Raw genomic sequence first — 18,915 nt, forward strand, 5'->3', positions numbered from 1 at the left:
CTGACTTCTGGTAGACCTCCAGGTTGCATAATCTGTTAAAGCAAGGAGACACTATGAGCACACTGTACACCTTAGTTAGTAGATGCAGGCTGCCAACTCTTAACTACCCTAACAATAGACTTCCTGGTAGAAAACAAGAAACAGTTAAAACTAGTGGTGGGCCGTTATCGGCCTTAACGCGCTGCGTTAACGTGAGACTCTTATCGGGCGATAAAAAAAATATCGCCGTTACTCTATTCTCAAAGTTGGGTTGGGAGCTGGGTCTATACTACGCAAGCTATGATGACTTTCACCTTGATATTTTAGCGCGGATGTATACCTAGCCGAATTGCACTGTAGGGGGCGAGAACGAGTCTTCGAACCTGTGTGTATGCCTTGTGTATGAAATTATCACATCAAACGTGACGTGCTAACATGGATGCGGCTATGAAGCCGCCTGGTTTGCTTGTGTATTTTTATTTTAAATGTATTTTTAAGAAGCTTCCCAATGGAAACCTCGACAAGACTAAGGTTGTTTGCACCTTGTGCTATGCGGAATTAGTTTACCGTAGGAGTTCTTCCAGTCTCAAATACCACCTAAACGCAAAGCATCCCTTAGCTAATGCGGAAGATGCCGGGCCAAGCACTGATGTAGCGCAGGGGAAGAGTCGTCGTCAAACTACGATGTTTGAGTGCAACCGAGGCAAGCCTGTCAGCACAGCTCTAAACAGTTAATAAACACAAGTACATCTTATGAAACATAATTTATTTTCATCACCAATTATCATAGTAGAACAGCTTTCTCAAGCAGTTTGTGATGCATTTTGGAAACAGGAGATGATCTCCTGGTCTAATGTGCCACCTGGCTTGAGAAACCCGTTCTCAAAGACTTACTTTTAGTCATTATTTGGGTAGCACACATATTCTGAATGCCTTCGGCGGAATTCAAATGAGCCAATTTAATCTAGATTAACGCCAAGATTACAGTGAGATTAATCTAGATTTAAAAAAATAATCTATGCCCACCACTAGTTAAAACAAATAATTAAATAACAGATAGCCATGTTCCCTCACTTGATGCTGTTGAGTCCACTACAGGTCCCAGTTGAACTCTCTGACCAGCTGATCCAACCTCTTTCTTGTAGAAGGATGGTACACTACCACTAGGTAGTGTGTTTGAACCTCCATTAAATACCAAAAAGTACAGTTAAACAACAATTAAACAATTATAACACCAAACATTTATCATACTAGTGATGCCTGTGATGTAGGCGGGCTTAAGATGACGGTTAGTCATTTTAGTCATCGGTATTAACTTAATTGGACAAATACAACTTTTTCGCAGTTCAATTCCACATGGATTATGATAGAGGGATACATGCATAGTAGCAGGGGTGCAAACTCATCAGGGATGAAAAAGGTGACAAGGATCCGAACCCCCTCGGGGGTCCGGGGCATGCTCCTCGGCAAATATATATTTTTAAATATATATATATATTATATGCATAGTCAGTGAACACTCTGAAATGAATTTGAGGATTATAGGTCACATGACCAAAAAGCAATTGAAGTTTGAAGGTTTATTTTGAATTAAGAATTAATTCAAAATACTGGGAAGAGGCCCCGGGGAAGACCCAGGACACGCTGGAGGGACTATGTCTCTCGGCTGGCCTGGGAACGCCTCGGGGTCCCCCAGGAAGAGCTGGTGGAAGTGGCCGGGGAGAGGAAAGTCTGGGCCTCCCGGCTTAGGTTGCTGCCCCCGCGACCCGACCCCCGGACAAGCGGAAGATGGTGGATGGATGGAATTAATTTTTAATAATTTGAGATTAAAATGAACAAAATAAAGGCTGTGCAGCATGAATGCATACATCTTCAACAGTTTAACATTATTTTGACACTCCTAGTTCATGTTGTTGAGAAGCTATTGACTTTTGAAATGTGTAATTTGTTGATGGTCCCTAAACATAAGCTTTGTTTCGGCAGCCAAAAGCATTGGCTAAGCGGCCGGTCGTAGCGGTGCTAACACCGGTTAAAATAACACAATACCGAATATCTGTTGAATATCGAACTTCAAACCAACTTTACCACGGTCATTCACCAGCCTAAAATACAATCAAATCATCTGTGACACACTTCTGTCCATGACTGCACCTTTAGCTTGCTCTGGGTATGTGCCCCACACAGGTATAGCAGAACTGCCCGCAATATAGTAAAACTACGTTGTTCTCCCCAAAATAGCACGAATTAGCATTTTGTGGGCACGAATTAGCATTTTGTGGGCACGAATTAGGATGTTGTGGGCACGAATTAGGATGTCGTGGGCACGAATTCTATTTTTATTTTTTCGGAAGTCATGTCTGGGGCTCCGTAAATTACAGACCCGAAGACTCTAAATAAAAAGCGTGCGTGTCATGATGACATTGGTTGGCCAAACGAACAAGCTGAAAAAAATATTAATGACAGCTTGCGTTTGCAGATTACTTGGAGGACCAATTATTACCATGAGTACTTCTGTTTGGTAGAGTTCCTCCAAATGGCATGCTGCTACTGCCCCATAGGTTTCCACTACTGAAGTCTTTGTTTGAACGTATTGCCTTTTTTGTACTGATCCCTTCAAAATACAAGACAAGAAAATGCTTTTGTTCATTTACTAAAGTTACATAAAAAGAATCTGGTAAAAATCTAGTTACAGAACTGAAATTTATTAGGCCAAAAACAATATAGTACAGACAGGAACATTTTCTGTATTTTGTACCTGGTAAATATCTTGACTGCTTCAAGTAATGCTGTTTGGCTGAGGCGGTTCTTGAAGGCTCCTGATAAGACATTGTCTTATTCAGATTTAAGGGTGAGTCATCCTTGCCATTAGGATGGCTGAAATCCAAAACATTTCCATACCTGGATGATCGAAGATAGAACTGAGTCATTTTGTCTGACAAGATAAGACAGAAGACATCAGGACAAAGCTAGCAAAATACATCTTAGCCCTCTTAGATTTCTTACTTTTCCATTATGAATACAACTTGTATTCATTAATTTCCGTGTCAACCTCCCCTTCCTGTGACACGTGGCCTAAATAAATAACACCCCTCACCTGCTCAACATGTCCTCTCTTCGCTTCTCAGTGGAGAAATTGGTTTTGCTGAGGACACTGAGTGATGTTAGCTCAGTGTCCTCAAAGTCGTCCCAGTCATCCCCTTTCCGGTGGCCGGTGCCATGGCCCCAGCGTCGTCGGCTGCCCTTGGGCTTCAGTTGGTAGGTCAATAAGTTGGCGTTCTCAGATTCCTGTGCCAGTTAGCAAAACTTAATCAAGTAACATTTCACAATTCAGGGGGCAGTGATTGTAGGAGGCAAGCCCTCAAATGTACCTAATTTGTTTCAAGCTCACCTGGCTCTGCATGCTCTTGTCAACAATATAAGGGAGACGGACCTGTAGAGCTCCCTCTGTCTCCTCCTGCTTCACAGTACGGTTGGACTGCTCTCTCACCAAATCCAGGTGCCTTTGGTACATTGGGGCCAGGATGGGGGATGGAAATGGAGCAGACTGGATCTGCTGAAGAGGCCTGGACGGGGAGCAGCGCTGATTTGGTAACGGTGGCTGGGGAGGGGGCACCGGTTTGAGCAGCAGTGGCTGTTGTTGTTGCATTGGTTGCTGTGAAAGTGGGGGTGGGTGTGACGCTAAGGTGGCTGGCTGTGGTCTGCCCTGCTCCAGGATCTGTTGGGGGGTGCCCAACACCTGGCCCACATAGAAGTAGGAGTACCTGAGGGCCTGTAGAGGGAGAAGTATTAATGTATATTGCTCCATACCGCAGTTTATGTTGCAACCTTATACAACAAGGCTTTAAGCTAGCGACCTGTCCAGAGGCAGGCCTCTTCTTGGGGTCCCACTGGAGTAAGTCTCTCATGATGTGGATGGCCTCTGGACTGGCATTGGGGATAAGACTCCTTAGGTTGCTGGGCACACACTGAGGCCAGCGAAAATTCATGGCTGTCGCCAACTGATAGCCTTCAGGCCAGTCATTCTAGAGGACATGTTTCCATGTTAAAATATGTCTGCAAGTTAGTTTAGTTATACATCAGAAAAACATAAGCCATTAGTAGAGACAACTACGTAAACTAACATAACATCTTAGATTAACACTGGTAAAAAAATATATAATTATCGACATGCCTTCTTTGGTGTTCCCAAAACTTGGCAGATTTTAAAGATGGTGTCCACCTCACTGGAGCCTGGAAACAGAGGTCTGAGAGTGTAGAGTTCAGCCATGATGCAGCCCACAGCCCACTGGTCAATGGGCGAGCTGTAGGAAGTCGACCTGAGGAGAACCTCTGGAGCTCTGTACCTGCAACACAGAACAGGGTTCGAGCATGGTAGAGATACAAGTTTTTGACAAAACCTGTCAAATACTTTTATTTTATTGTGGTTCTAAAAAGCTTCAGGCTTGTCATGGCATTATTTTATATACTTCTGAATCAAAAGTTTAGATGCTGACTTATGTGATGAGGTTGTAGAAAAGCCTTCACTGATAGGTAGTAACCCCCTTTTCCGGGGGTGCCCAAACTTTTACTTTCCACTGTACACATTCTACAAAAGCACTTCAAGTTGGCATAGAGGAAGAAGACACACAACAGTGATTTGAAACACACAAACAAAACACACTGACTCACCATCTAGTGGAGACGTAATCTGTGTATGGTGGTCGGGATCTGATCTCCCTAGCCAGGCCAAAATCAGCTATCTTCACCAGCTCTGGGCCCATACAAAGAAGATTCTCAGGCTTCATATCTCTGTGAAAGAATCCTGGAAGAGGAATGGTTGCCACTGAAAACATGTCAGGATTTGCAGGACTCAGGATCAAGTTTGGGTAAACATACCATGTTTATGGATGAATGCAAGCCCCTGCAGTATCTGGAACATGATATTTCTCACTGCAGATTCTGGAAACAGTCGAGTCCTAAAGAAAGCAACAGTAACATAACCTGGAGTCATCCTCAACTACAATAGTAATCTATAACCAATTTTTTAAACGTGTGGGTCTACCTGTCTTTCATGAGTTGATACAGGTTCTCCTTCATATACTCAAACACAAAGTATAAATGGTCGTTCTCCCGTATGACCTCCTTCAGTTTAACCACATTAGCATGGTTGAGTTTCTTCAAAGACTGTAGAAAAAAGAAACCAAGTAAGCCACCATGTTATCTTATAATGTAAATAAACTATGCAAAGGGAATGGCAGTTTGGACTAATTCTGTGAAACAGAACATAAATTAGATTTTGTTCATGCCAAACTACATTCAAAAGCTATACGCTTTTAGGTGAAAAACAGATCACACTGAGTACATACAAATACAGCCATTGCTGCAGTGGATGTTTATTTTTCCAGGACAGAATATAAAACCAGGACAGAATACAGTGGAGGGGGTTGGTGGAGATAGAGACTCAGTTAACCCATGCATTTGGAATAATTTAGGTTAGACCATGCCATACTTTAGTGAGGGGGAAAGCCTTGATAGCATGTACCACCAAAGATATTCTATCTTTAAAAAAAACATTGAGGACTAGCTCACTATAGTGGTGTTTGGCTCCTTTCGGATTTAAGCTATAGGAATATCTTGGTTGGTGTCTAGGTCAGGGGAGAGGAGCTAGACAGTTTAAATCCAAGGCCACACAAGTCACCTTCCATTCTTTCAGCTGGTTCTGTGGTTCTGATGGAATTTAGATTATGGTACATTCTGAACAGGTGTTGATGGGAACAAATGACAGTAAAGAAACATTAGACAATTAATAGAATCGTATGGTTCTATCGATTGCGTTGTTTTAGGGATCAATAGGCACAAAAAAAAAAAAAGTTTAATCAAATGATTTCTCCAGCATGGATTGTTTATTTATACATCAAGGAATGTTCGGAGAAGGAAAGCTTACTTTAACCTCTCGGAGGTTCATACACTCATCCCAGGAATAGAACTTCCTCTTCATTCTGAGATGAGCAGACACAGGTATTAACACTTCACAATCTGAGATGGACAGCTTTAATTATACAGTCAAAATAAGCAAACCAACAAGATATCTCCTTCTCCTCAGACATGAAAGAAGTACTGCAATACGCACACACCTGCCAGGCAACCTGTCATTTTAGCAACATGTGGAGGAGGGAGTGGCCACTAGAGGATAATAATCCCATTCATGTTGAATCCTAGTGCTGGCATAATAGTCCTAATGCAGGGTTTAGAACTTTTCAAGCTGAGAAGTAGCCATTTCATTTACATATCAGAGATCGGGATGATAATACTGACTCATCAAAGATAGACTGTTGCTGGTATAGGAATGTCTTCATAAACAACCCCTACCCCCTCCTAATTACTCACTTCTTTATGGCGACAAGCTCCCCTGATTCCAGGCTTCGCCCGAGGATGACCGAGCCGTAGGTGCCATCCCCAAGCTGCCTGAGCGTGGTGTATCTATTCATGGTGAAACGGTCTATACTCTGCAAACTGCAGATGAGGATGGGCTGGAACGAGGAGAAAGAGGGAGAGGTGGCCCCCACCTGCTGCTGAGTGCAACCAGATCTTCCTGTGACAACAGCAGTGGACCACAGGCAGGGTTGAAGGAATCATGTTGTCAGGGGCTTACTTCCACCTTGACAACAGAAAAGAGAGGATGAGAGGTCAATCATTGGACCGTTGTCTCACTTAACTGAAGTCTGCATGTGAGCAATCCTCTGGATATGTGGATTTGAATGCATTTAGTTTATCAATGAGCTTTTCTCTCTTGCACCCATTCACGATTGTGCGCCTTTTCAGAGAAAGGCGCCTTCATGGAAAAGGATGGAACATTTTATGATAGATACAGTCATTAGCAAGGCACGAGAGAGGCTAAGCTACTTAGTGCTAACTCCCCTTACCAAGACACATCTTGCGCGACCCTGCCCCAACTGTAACACCAGTCTAAGCGATGCATGACAAATACTCACCCTGTGCGCTTCAATTCGGTAAACAGAACACTGCATCACCTATCTTTCAAATTAAGATAACTATCCACTGGCCTTTTCTCTGCACCACAACAAATCACAGCTGAACGAAAAAACGTCAATAATAGGTGTCATTGTTTTAAATTTAATGGCCAATACGTAGTCACGTGGTCTAGCCGGCGAATGTGAAGTAGACCCGTTTTGTAGAAAACTAGTATGCAAGTTAACCCGATCATATACACTCTTTTAAATGACAAAAACTATCGAGCAAACGCGCTATTCCATACACGTCTTATGCTCTGATAAAAGCAATATGGCTAAGACTACCTTGAACTTAATCAACCCGATAAACGGCGGGAGAACCCGGGTTTCTTTAACGATGTCATTATTCTACACCGGGAGATGCTTTTTGCCAGTGAATCAAAACGTGTTACAATGTGAACTTTTTGTTCAACGAGTCAGTTTTGTTAACATTTTTCTCGTGAAATAAATAAGAATAAGTATTTGTAAAACATTTGATCTTTTATGGACGGTTTCGTCAAAACAAGCCAAATCACGTGACTTACAAGCGTCAAATAGTTGATTGTTTTGAGTTGTTCAGAAAGCATCGTCTAACGACTCGTCCAACTAGCAGGGGCGGAGTGATTCGCCTTACCATTCATGTGACTGTAATAAATACATGTTAAAACGTGTATTACTTTGACCAAATTAGATGAAATTAAAAACCGGATTAAAATTGTGTTATAACAATAGCTGAAGATCTCCATCTGTGGCCGACAGTGCACGTGTGGAACACAACCAGTGACAGTGCGAGACACCGCCGTGCAGCCCGGGAACAACTAATGACATATACATTTCTCTCCTTTCTTCTTGTAGGCTCTTGCCACAGCTAGGAGCCAGTCATCGAAATGGCTGCGTTTCAGCGATACCGTAAATTTGTCCGTTCTGTTGTGCGTTTCTCTGACCGTGATCTCGTGAGCGTCATCTGAACCCACCACCCAGAAGAAAAGAAGAGCTTCCAAATAAGCCCAAATGGTCCGTAATATATTTCTCACAAAGCTATAGCTAGCTACTCTATTTGTGTTTGTAACTTCGTGCAGAACTAAGCTAGCCGGGTCTGCTAACTGTAGGCTAAGTATGGTCACTTGACAGGACACGCCCACGCTTGCTAAGAAGTTAAAATGACTGATATTCTTAAATGGCCTATGAAGGAAATGTTTTCAGTGCCAGTTGTTATATTATCCTCTCGTAAGCGTGTGCATGCTTAGCGGCAGATGCCAAATTAAGACTAAAGAATGTTTGACCTGTACGCTAGTAGTGAATACTTATTAATACTTATTAGTTATTAATTGTTACAGTAGGTGAAATTGCTTGACTTGTAGCACTAGCTAACATTGAGCTTGTTACCCTCAAATAGGTATTTCATGCGTGACATTTGACCTAGCCTCTGTAGAAAATGTGGAAACTCAAGAATGTTCTGTTTTCAGGCCGAAGGAAAGATAGATGCGAGTTATGTGGTGGAGGTTGAAGAACATGGAACTTCAGACGACACCAGCCTCCAAGTTAGTAAATTATTGACACAGTGACGGGTTGGAATGCTAACAAGCCTGAGGTCGCATTTGCAACAACGTTTAAGAGAATACTAACTGACAGCCTTCGTCCTTCATTGAAGTAAGCCATGCAGCGTTTTACAATACTGCATAGCTTACTATTGTGTGTTGTTTAGGTGGAGCTTAATGTGTTCAGAGCCCAGTGGATGTCTGAACTGATGCCCAGTTCAGGTGCTGGTGTGCTGAGCAGAGGACAGATGGCTGCTGCAGACCTGAGAAGGAAACAGGAACTTTTGCGGGAGGAAAAAGTATGTTAAAGTTAGTGTTGTCACGAAACCAAAATTTTGACTTTGATACTGATGCCAAGTATAATATTGCAGTACTCGATACTGAAACAATACTAATGATTTAATTGAAATGTAGTATTTGACAATGGTTTAGTCTTTTATTTTCAATTAAATTTGTTATACATATGCTAATGATAACCGTAAAATAATGAATTAAACTATAGTGCAATAGGCTATAGTTTTATTTGTGCCTGCAACAAAACATAAGGTTGTTACAAACGACACACACACACACACAATAATAATATTAATAACAATAAACTAAAACATAAACGACCGAACAAGAGAATGCTCCTGAAGAGCTAGGCATTAGTACTGTAAATTACAGTTGGTTACACAAGACGCATTAGCTGTGTTTCAGACTCTGAAAACGTCTCGCTAAACAGATGAGTGTTTTGATAGGCTCAAACAAACACGCATTGCTATGTTTTACAACCGGAGGATTGCTCGGAAGATTAGAAACCGTTCTGTCAGAATATATTTTTTTTAAACTATGCCTCTGACTGTTTTTGAACCTACAACCCTTTGCTCACCAGTACAACATCTCAGCCTATTAAGCCATTCACAAACCTGGACTTTTATGTTCAGTAACTGGATAATAAAATAAGACGTTTCTCCTAAGGCAAGCATTGTCAGATTAAACAGCTGTAATTCAGTCATATTTCCACATATCAAGGTGAAACTTTGCAGGGTACTTCCGGGGGCTGTCACCTTAAAGCCTATTAGGTTTGAAAAACTATCATTCAAAATGACATTTGATTTAGTGACACAAACATATTGAGGCAATGTGGACAGTTACATAAATACACCCCTTTCAGCCATATTGTATTTGATTACATTTTCCCAAGTAACGTTTTTAAATACATCAATTCTACATATCTGTACGACATTTCAAGTCAATTGGAACTTTGGTTCAAGAGAAGAGGAATTTTGAAGGTTTTCCCAAATTATCACTTTACAGGAAAATCCGTCATGGCGGACTTTAAGGGTCCTTGAGGCTTTTTTGTTCCTCATGAAAAATGAGGCATGTACACCAAGTTTCAGAAGAATTAGAGCAATGGGGTGGAAATGCCATCACTCTGAAAATCAGAGTTTGGGGCGTGGCCTGTGGCACCCCCCTGGCGCTTTGAATGTGTCCCATATTTGGTGTGGGGGTACCCACTTGGATGTAATATCAATGTGCCAAATTAGAAGATTTATGACTAGGGACTTTTTTTTTTGAGATAGGGGCGCAAGGAGAAGAAAAATTATAATAAGAATACTTACAAAAACAATAGGTTCCCTCCTACAGGAGGAACCCTAATAAGAGTACTAACAAAAACAATAGGTTCTCTCCTACCGGAGGAACCCTAATAATAGGAATACTAACAAAACAATAGGATCCTAATAATACCAACAGTTCCAATAGGTTTCCTCCTGGCAGAGGAATCCTAATGAGAGCCATGTGTGACACACACACACATGTTTTTATTAGCAATGTATTTCTAATCAGTTTCTATATAATATTGATCTTACCTTGGGTACACTGATGTCAAATTTAAGTCCGCTCCATAAAATGTATAGCAATTGTGGCTGGAAAAGGTTGGTGGTGGGATGGGCATTGCTGTATGAAATCTAACCAAAGTTATGCAAGTTCTCACGATATACTTAGGGGTCAGATGGCTGAGCGGTTATGGAGTTGGGCTATTAATCAGAAGGTTGTTGGTTCGATTCTCGGCCGTTTCAAATGACGTGTCCTTGGGCAAGGCACTTCACCCTACTTGCCTTGGGGAGAATGTCCCTGTACTTACTGTAAGTCGCTCTGGATAAGAGCGTCTGCTAAATGACTAAATGTACATGTATTTTTATTTTTTTTCTCAATGAGCCGTGGGCTCTTGATCCTTTTAACCCTTAGATGCGTGAGTTCTAAATATTTCCGATGCTCCCACCAGAGTGAGTTATTTTTCCGAAACGGAAGCTAGCCAGCTAGGGGTGGGCGATATGGCCAAAATCTTCTATCACGGTTTGAGTAATTTTATATCACGGTTGCGGTATATATCACGGTTTATTACACGGCTGTTCTTAATGCTGTAGAATGCTCCATTCACTTGAATGTAAGTAAGACTTTATTTATTTAGCACTTTTCATACAAGAATTGCAACTCAAAGTGCTTTACATAAAATCAACAAAAACAATAATGCAAGTGTTGATCTAAAACGTTTAACAAACCAAACTAGCCGCACTCTGCGGTCTCTCGAATCCATCTTAGATCCGAGCTGCCACTTGCAGTTTCTAATACACAAACATGACAAGGGGGTAGACAGGACGAGAAGACAAGGTAAAATTTCAGCATAACATGAGGAGAGAGAGGAGAAAAAAAGGCAACCCCCAGACTATGCTCCTAGAGGAGTACAGTGTGGGAACAGGCAAAAAACACCTCAGCACATAAGCACATACATTGTACAACATTACAGAACCACATGACTTGCAACGGGGAGGGGGGGAGGGGTATGGACAAGCAGCATCTGGACCTGCAGCCATAATAGGCGCTGATCACAGACCCGCCAGCCACACCGGGGGAACAAGCAGGCGAAGGCATTGGATGGGGGAAGGGTGTGATAACATATCTGTAGTAGATGAAAGTTAGTGTACGAGTGTGCCTGGGTTGGCGCCTTCGCCTAGGCCACAATCAGTCAGATTCTCAGTTCGCAGATAGTATTGCCATGGAGACATACTTGGTCATGACACAAGACAGAGATGCAATCCACAGGTGTCTGTGGGAGGGGGAAGGGAAGAGACTACAGAGAGTCTCACTGCAGCGCTCTCCAGGGGAGTTGTTGTTCCAGCAACGGCCTTGGCCAAGGCCTGAGCTGGTTACGGGGCCGAAAGCAGATAAGATTGGGGTAGTTGTTTGGTCGAGTAAGCGCCTTCAATTCCACGTCTACTCATCATTATGGCCTCCAAGTCGGTTCACTTTCCTTTGCAGACCCGCTAGCTTCTCCATGATGTTATCCAAATTGCGTTTAACGCGTTGTAAAGTCACAGTCTGAGTGCCACCAGCTCTGCCCACCGCATCAATCATGTCGGGCAGCCTTTCGGGGCTTTTGACAGCTGCAGCCGTTTCTTTAATTTTCCGATATACCAGGCCAGCACCCAATCCAATCAGCAGAAAGCCTGTAATCATGGTTCCGAATAGAAAGATGTCTTCAACGTCCTCCACGGAAAGCGCCGCTAGGCACACGACACGCCACTTATCCCACGAGTCCATCGAGTACCCAGCTGCGAACGTCCCGTCAGGACAGTTAGGTTCCCCCGAACCCGAGCTTCTCTTCGAGAAGATGGTGTCAATTGCGTTGAGACCAGCTAATCAATTCCATGCTTCTTGCTTCGGAGAGTGATGCGGAGAGAGTCTCTTGAGTATGTACAAGACAATACGATAGAAGCCAAGCAGGGGAGGGAAGGGAGAGAAAAATGCCACAGCCTTCGTCGAGAGCCAAAGAGAGAAAAATGGCGCTTCCCAACGTTCTGCGGTGAACAATTTTTTCATATTTGACCGTTGCTATGCATATTTGACTGCTGTCAAGGGAAGTGGCCTTTTTGCCTCGGATTCACGTCTTTCGTAGCACTCCGCAATTACCGTAATTTTCGGACTATAAGCCGCGCCTTTTTTCACATTTTTCGACCCTGCGGCTTATGTAAAGGTGCGGCTAATCTATGGATTTTTACAGCTAACGGCCACTAAGTGGAACCGAGAGTGGTACGAGAGACAGAACAGAAGCAAGACAGACAGACATTACGAGAGCGAGACAGTTTGCAAAGGAAGTTTTCATGCACAAACCCTCATTATGGAAAACAAACTTAGAAATGCATATGATGCAGCTTTTAAGTTAAAGGCAGTCAATCTGGCTGTAAAGAAGGAAATAGAGCTGCTGCACGTAGCCTTGGCATCAATGAGTCAATGGTGAGACGTTGGAGACGCCAGCGGGAAGAACTGTCTCAATGCAAAAAGTCAAAAAAAGCAGAGGTAATAAAAGCAGATGGCCCGAACTTGAAGACTTTCTTGAAGATTGGGTGAACACACAGAGAGCAGACGGCCGAGGTGTTTCCACCGTGCAGATCCGACTGAAAGCCAAAACAGTCGCCACCGAAATGAAAATTGACACCATCCTGGTGTTTCAGATTTATGAGACGAAAGGGACTGTCCATCAGGGCGCGGACGACTGTGTGTCAGCAACTCCCTCCCGACTACCAGGAAAAAATAACAAACTTCGGCGAATTCACACAAAGAAAGATAGAGTAATATTCCATCGGACCAGATCATAAATATGGATGAAGTGTCTTTGATGTTTGACCTGCCTCTCACTAGGACTGTTAACAAGAAAGGTGAATCGTCCATCACCTTGAGAACCACTGGCCACGAGAGAACGAATTTCACTTGTGTTCTTGGCTGCACAGCATCTGGATTAAAGCTTCCGCCAATGGTGATTTTTAAGCGGATTACAATGCCAAAAGAAAAGATCCCGAACGGCATCTCCTTTTAAAGTCAACAAGAAAGGGTGGATGATGGAAAGCGTAATGAAGGAGTGGCTGAATGAGTGCTACGTCAAGCGCCCTGGAGGATTCTCTCGCCAAAAAAAAGCGTTGCTCGTTTTGGACAGAATGAGGGCCCATATAACAGATCCTGTGAAAGCAGCCATCAAGAGCACAAACTCAATTCCAGCTGTGATTCCTGGGGGCACAACGAAGCATCTGCAGCCACTCGACATCAGTGTCAATTGTGCATTCAAAGTGGCACTACACGTTCAGTGGGAGGCGTGGATGACTAGCGGCGATAAATCATTCACCAAAACTGGTCGCATGCGAAAAGCAACTTTCGCTAAAGTTTGTGAGTGGATCCTGATGGCGTGGAGGAGTGTCAAAACATCCACGATCATCAACGGATTCCGAAAGGCTGGACTGCTGCGTGATGAAGAGGAGGACGCCGCCACAGCTGAGGCGCTTCAGAGGCTGTTCGATTCCGACAGTGACGAAGAGGAGTTCGTTGGTTTTGAGAGCGACAACGAAGGAGAGAGGAGAGTGGCTGACGAAGCCACCCTGAGCCTGTTCGTTTCCGACACTGGAGATGGGGACTTTGGTGGTTTTAGTACGCAGGAAGAAGACGGAGATGAGGATTGAATACGTTATGCAAATATGCAACTTGTTTGTTGAAATGTTAATAAATGGGAGCTTCCTCAAGCAGCCATCTCTTTCCCGACAATCCCCTCTGTGCACAAACCCTTACATGTGGTAATTAAACATTAAAACACCTGCGTCTTATAGTCCAGTGCGGCTTATATATGTACACATCATTCAATTTAGCTGCTGCGGCTTATATTCAGGTGCGCCTTATAGCCCGAAAATTACGGTAGTCAGGTAACTTTTCAACCTCAGCGTACTCCGTTGCTTAGCGACGTCAGCTGATTTGAAGCCTAAAGAATGTTCAACGTCTATGAAGTTCAACGTCTTTGGCGAACTGTTTCTCTGCTGATCAACACTACGAATGGTAACAAATAAATTGTAAAAAGACACTTAACTAATTTTTTCGGCAAGTAGCCGTGTAATAAGCGGGATAATGTATAGAACCTCCGCTTCTCGTCGGGGTGAATGTACAGAACGCCGGTCATTATCGGGAAAATAATGACCGGCGTGCTGTACATTATCCCTTACATATGTCATGTGAGTAGGGGGGTGGGGGGTTATGGCATATATGCTTAATAAGAATGTGTGAAATACATTCTTATTAATACATAAGAATGTATTTCTTATGTATGAATGGGGGGGGGGGGGGGGGGTGTTAGTTCTCCTCCAAAAATGAAGTTCTTCTCCAAAAACAAGTTCTCTAGAGAATGGAGACTGCCGTTGGAATGAAAGGGAGAAAACTGGTGGAGAACTTTTTTATTTTTATTATTATTATTTTTTGACAATGTAGTTAAGGCGGCAGGCGTGTGTTGCTAAGTCGGCCGCCTTAACAGCAAAGTGCTGCGGGAAACCCTGCATAATTTAAATAAATAAATAAATACCGTGGTTGAAACGGTATAGTCAAATCTCTCCCGGTAGACACATTTCTACCGTCGCACAGTATATACAGTCATACCTGCCCAGCACTATAGCCAGCTTTAGTTAGCTTCCGTTACCAAGAACTCTAGCATAATACCAGAGCCTGTTTAATGAGAGCCTGTCCACTCCGTATTAAGCCCCATTGTACCGAATTTGGTTGCAGTTCCACCAGAGTTCCACTGGGGGTGATCGCGAGCGAGTGCATGCTGAATGGGAGTCTATGGAGCTAAACGGCTAAATTTGTCTCTTTCGCCTGATTGTTGTTGAGAAATCTCCGATTTGATTGTAGTTTTTGCATGTTCAACATGGATTATAGGTCGAAAGTTGAATGAACGAGTACTTATGTCCTTTCGATTTCTTACAGGATGAGTCGTTGTTGCCCATAACATGCTAGCATTCTGCTAATGAATGCTGATTGGTTAGTGAAGGATTGACTACGACCAGAGATCCCGCTTGATTGCATCCGAAGCAGAATCAGAATGTCAGAGCGTTAGCAACATTGGCAACAAGATTAGCAAGCCAACACTCTTTCTAGCATGTATATTGACAGGGAGAGCCTAAGCTGTCAGCTGTGTTGTCGATGCCTCGCGAGAAAAAAGGGAGACCAGAGCTTGCTGTAAAGCAGTATCTAGTCGTACAATGTGTATGACGTCATTGACATTTTAAAAGGCTTTTTAGAACAGAAAGGCGACTTAAAAAAAATCTAACACCCAGCAGTGTGGGTTTTTTTTTGCCTCCCCTTTCAAATTCTGAATTCAAATTATTAGACAAAATTATATCCTGAGAAAAGTGGATTTTGAGGGGTATAGCTCCATAGACCTCCATTCATTCTGCACTTGCTCGTTAGTGCCCTCATATGGAACTAAAGTGGAACTGCAACCAGTTCAGAACCCAGAAGTTTCCAGAGTGGCAGTTCTCCCCATATGAGACATTCTCTGATAATACTCGTAGCAATGCTACTACCTGCTAGTGTTACTACAGCGTTTGTCATATAGTTGTTGTCTATCGGAAAATAGTCATTTGGAAAGTTTGAAATCACACATGTGCGACGTTACGCTGTGAGACCCGCATTCGAACGATCACATATGTGCGACGCTACTCCTTAATGGGTTAAAGATCAGGACATTTTGAAAAATTGCATGACTTTTGTCATTTACATGTTTTTATTAAGATTGTAGAAGTAGCTTAATTTACCATCTATAACATTTGAACATAAGTCCAAGTGTCAAAACAACACCAATAATACAAAATATAGCTGCAAGCAACAAAGGCCGATTGCTCCTCAAAATTGCAAACCATTTTTTAATTACTTACTCTACATGTGGAGCTATTGCCACACGTGTTGTAGGGGTTTTAATATTGGCCAAACATCCAAAACTATTCCCCTAGGTTTAAAGGGAGAAGGGTAAACTGAAGTGAATAAACGCACATGTTCAAAATATAACTACAGTCATGAAATATAGCTGCAAGCAGCGATGCGGGTTCCTCCGCAAGATGGGAAAATATTATAAAACACATACAATGTGGACATTGAATTCAACCATATTGTCTTGTATAAGGCTAATTTATGCTAAATATTGCTTTGAAAGACATTTACATTAGCCTACTTCTTACAGAGCGGCTTACAGTAAGTACAAGGACATTCCCCAGAGGCAAGTAGGGTGAAGTGCCTTGCCCAAGGACACGTCATTTTGGACAGTCGGAATCGAACCGGCAACCTTCTGATAATGAATAATAACTCACAGTGGTGTAGTCCAGGGTATTCGCAGGTATAAGGCGTATACCCACTTATTTTTCAGTCAGGATTGCGTATACCCACTTCTCAATCACCACTGGTGCGCATTTAGCCTATATGTATTTAGTAGTGGCTCGATGTTATTTTATAGGACGGTGAAGGCATGAGTCATGACCTGCCCTACTCTGCCTCTAATAGACCAATTATCACCACGTCAAGCTACTGTCGTTGAGCGACACGAGTCTGACTGAGGCTAACGACAAAACGGGGGCGCAGTCTCACTCAGATTGCCAGTTTTACACAAATCGACTTTTTGCGTGTAGAATTGACTGTAAAACTGTAAAATTATGAATTTTGTGACATGACGTGAAGACATGGCGGCCGCCTAGACTATTTACATTTACATTACATTTAGTCATTTAGCAGACGCTCTTATCCAGAGTGACTTACAGTAAGTACAGGGACATTCCCCCGAGGCAAGTAGGATGAAGTGCCTTGCCCAAGGACACAACGTCATTTTGCACGACTGGGAATCGAACTGGCAACCTTCAGATTACTAGCCCGACTCCCTCACCGCTCAGCCATCTGACTCCCATGCGGTCTACCGGGCGACATTCTCACTCAAATTTCAAGACTTTCGTGACCAAAATCATAATTCTGATGTGACAAGTCAATGGGGAATCCTCAACCTTTTTGGTCTTTTTAAATCGAACTATTTGTATAATCTGTGTAATTCTCTAGCCGTTACCATGGCCGTGGGAACTAGGGGTGCTGAGGGTGCTGCAGCACCCCCTGACAGAACGAGAATTTAAAATGATATGACTTGAAAATCCATCACCGCAGCACAGCCCCGCAGTAGCGTACTGGCAATCGAGAGATGGAAAACCAGGCTAAGAAACGTAAGGGTGGGGCTGAAAAATTGAGACAAAATTACATCACCTTCACTAGCCAAGTTTTTACCAATTGAAAAACGGTCGTTTATTTTACATAAAGCTCAAAAAACTATTTTGCGCTCAAATAAAGGCCAAAACATTTTATTTGCGCGCTGTGCGCGCTCGCATTAACTGTGTAACTACTACCTTTACCTTACTGAAAACACATCTATGCCTACATGCATTAGCAGGGCAGCTGTAGTGGCGTACACAATTGCAAACGTCTCGTGAAACTACATTAGCCAGAGGATCAGCTACTGATTGCTGTATGGGCTGCTTAAAAATTGCAAAATTAAGAGTATACCCACTTCTCTAAGGACCACTACACCACTGATAACTCAGCTATCCTACACATGTACAACAAACGTAGGTTTACACACGATGCAAGAAATCCGATGCGCTGGCTAGCTCTTATCTACCAAACAATAGAAAGTTCTGGCTGTGTAGTAATCCCATCACAGCTAAACATTACCGTTATGACTATATTGCCTAGTACAGCTAGACTACAGGCTTGTTTTGCATTGGCTTAAGGCCCTTGCACACTGAGTGCGAAATTTTCGTATGCGTTTTTTCGCAATCGTCAGCCTCAACATTCGGTGGCTCTGAATTGCCAAAAACACAATCAAAATGCTAGCTGTGGATGTGACTACGCAGAAAATCGAACGCGATCTGAACTTTTTTTTGACGAACGAAAGTTTTGGATGCAGTGTGTAAGCGCGATTGACACAACGTGAGGTCGTATTTATTTTTTAACATGCAAACATTTTGGCACTCAGTGTGCAAGGGCCTTTAGTCTTGCAAAAGTGTTGACACTAGATTAAGTACTGCTATGACAACTGGAGGACTGACCAGAAATCAGCCTATCAGAATCCCCAAAAAGAACTGACATGAAAATATTCATGTTTTGTAAATTCAGATATGAAAACACTGCATAAGAGATTGTTCCATTTGTGCAATAGTACCATTTCTATAGCTTAGTATAGGCCTAAACCACAATTGTAAACTGGAGAACAGTCATCATTGACACAAAGTGAAATCCACAGAAAATGACAGTTAACAAGTGTTTATTTCACAATTGTCTTTCAGTTCAAACTTAAATTGCAAAAATAATGGCCACAGCTAACAATGAGGCAGTTAAGCAATAACACGAGGTAGCTTCAATTAGCCTAACGGAAAAGTGCAATATGCAATTATACAAATTAATATTCAAACAAGGCAAGTGCTTCAGCATAGTGAACGACTTTAAATGACAAAAAGGCACTTTTACACTGAAAATGTAAAAGTTGAGACCAAGGCCGTTTTTACTTCTGTGCCATTTTGGTCTTGCTG

At 42.6% G+C, this 18,915-nt stretch overlaps 2 protein-coding genes across 4 annotated transcripts in view; one reads left to right on the forward strand and one right to left on the reverse strand.

The window, feature by feature from the left end:
• The window catches only part of LOC136943087 (serine/threonine-protein kinase ICK-like), a 7,899-nt gene extending 845 nt beyond the window's left edge, over positions 1–7,054 (reverse strand). The window contains exons 1-14 of one of the 3 annotated variants that reach the window (XM_067236257.1): positions 6,951–7,054; positions 6,346–6,616; positions 5,903–5,957; positions 5,021–5,142; positions 4,855–4,934; positions 4,648–4,780; positions 4,151–4,322; positions 3,834–4,001; positions 3,368–3,748; positions 3,074–3,264; positions 2,735–2,877; positions 2,480–2,590; positions 1,054–1,161; positions 1–32 (exon numbers count right to left, since the gene is read on the reverse strand). The exon at positions 1–32 is cut by the window's left edge and continues 845 nt beyond it. In XM_067236257.1, the coding sequence (XP_067092358.1) occupies positions 1–32; positions 1,054–1,161; positions 2,480–2,590; positions 2,735–2,877; positions 3,074–3,264; positions 3,368–3,748; positions 3,834–4,001; positions 4,151–4,322; positions 4,648–4,780; positions 4,855–4,934; positions 5,021–5,142; positions 5,903–5,957; positions 6,346–6,446 (1,797 nt within the window). In that variant the 5' untranslated portion in view covers positions 6,447–6,616; positions 6,951–7,054. Of the gene's footprint in view, positions 33–1,053; positions 1,162–2,479; positions 2,591–2,734; positions 2,878–3,073; positions 3,265–3,367; positions 3,749–3,833; positions 4,002–4,150; positions 4,323–4,647; positions 4,781–4,854; positions 4,935–5,020; positions 5,143–5,656; positions 5,713–5,902; positions 5,958–6,345; positions 6,617–6,950 lie in introns of those variants that run through there. The other 2 variants (XM_067236258.1, XM_067236259.1) reach the window with 2 other exon arrangements.
• A 778-nt stretch (positions 7,055–7,832) lies between these two features.
• The window catches only part of fbxo9 (F-box protein 9), a 51,255-nt gene continuing 40,172 nt past the window's right edge, over positions 7,833–18,915 (forward strand). Inside the window, exons 1-3 of the mRNA XM_067235787.1 lie at positions 7,833–7,982; positions 8,435–8,509; positions 8,674–8,805. Coding sequence (XP_067091888.1) covers positions 7,980–7,982; positions 8,435–8,509; positions 8,674–8,805 — 210 coding nt within the window. The 5' untranslated portion in view covers positions 7,833–7,979. The remainder of the gene's footprint in view (positions 7,983–8,434; positions 8,510–8,673; positions 8,806–18,915) is intronic.

This window comes from Osmerus mordax, chromosome 5 (genome assembly GCF_038355195.1).
Source record: "Osmerus mordax isolate fOsmMor3 chromosome 5, fOsmMor3.pri, whole genome shotgun sequence".
Lineage (NCBI taxonomy): Eukaryota > Metazoa > Chordata > Actinopteri > Osmeriformes > Osmeridae > Osmerus > Osmerus mordax.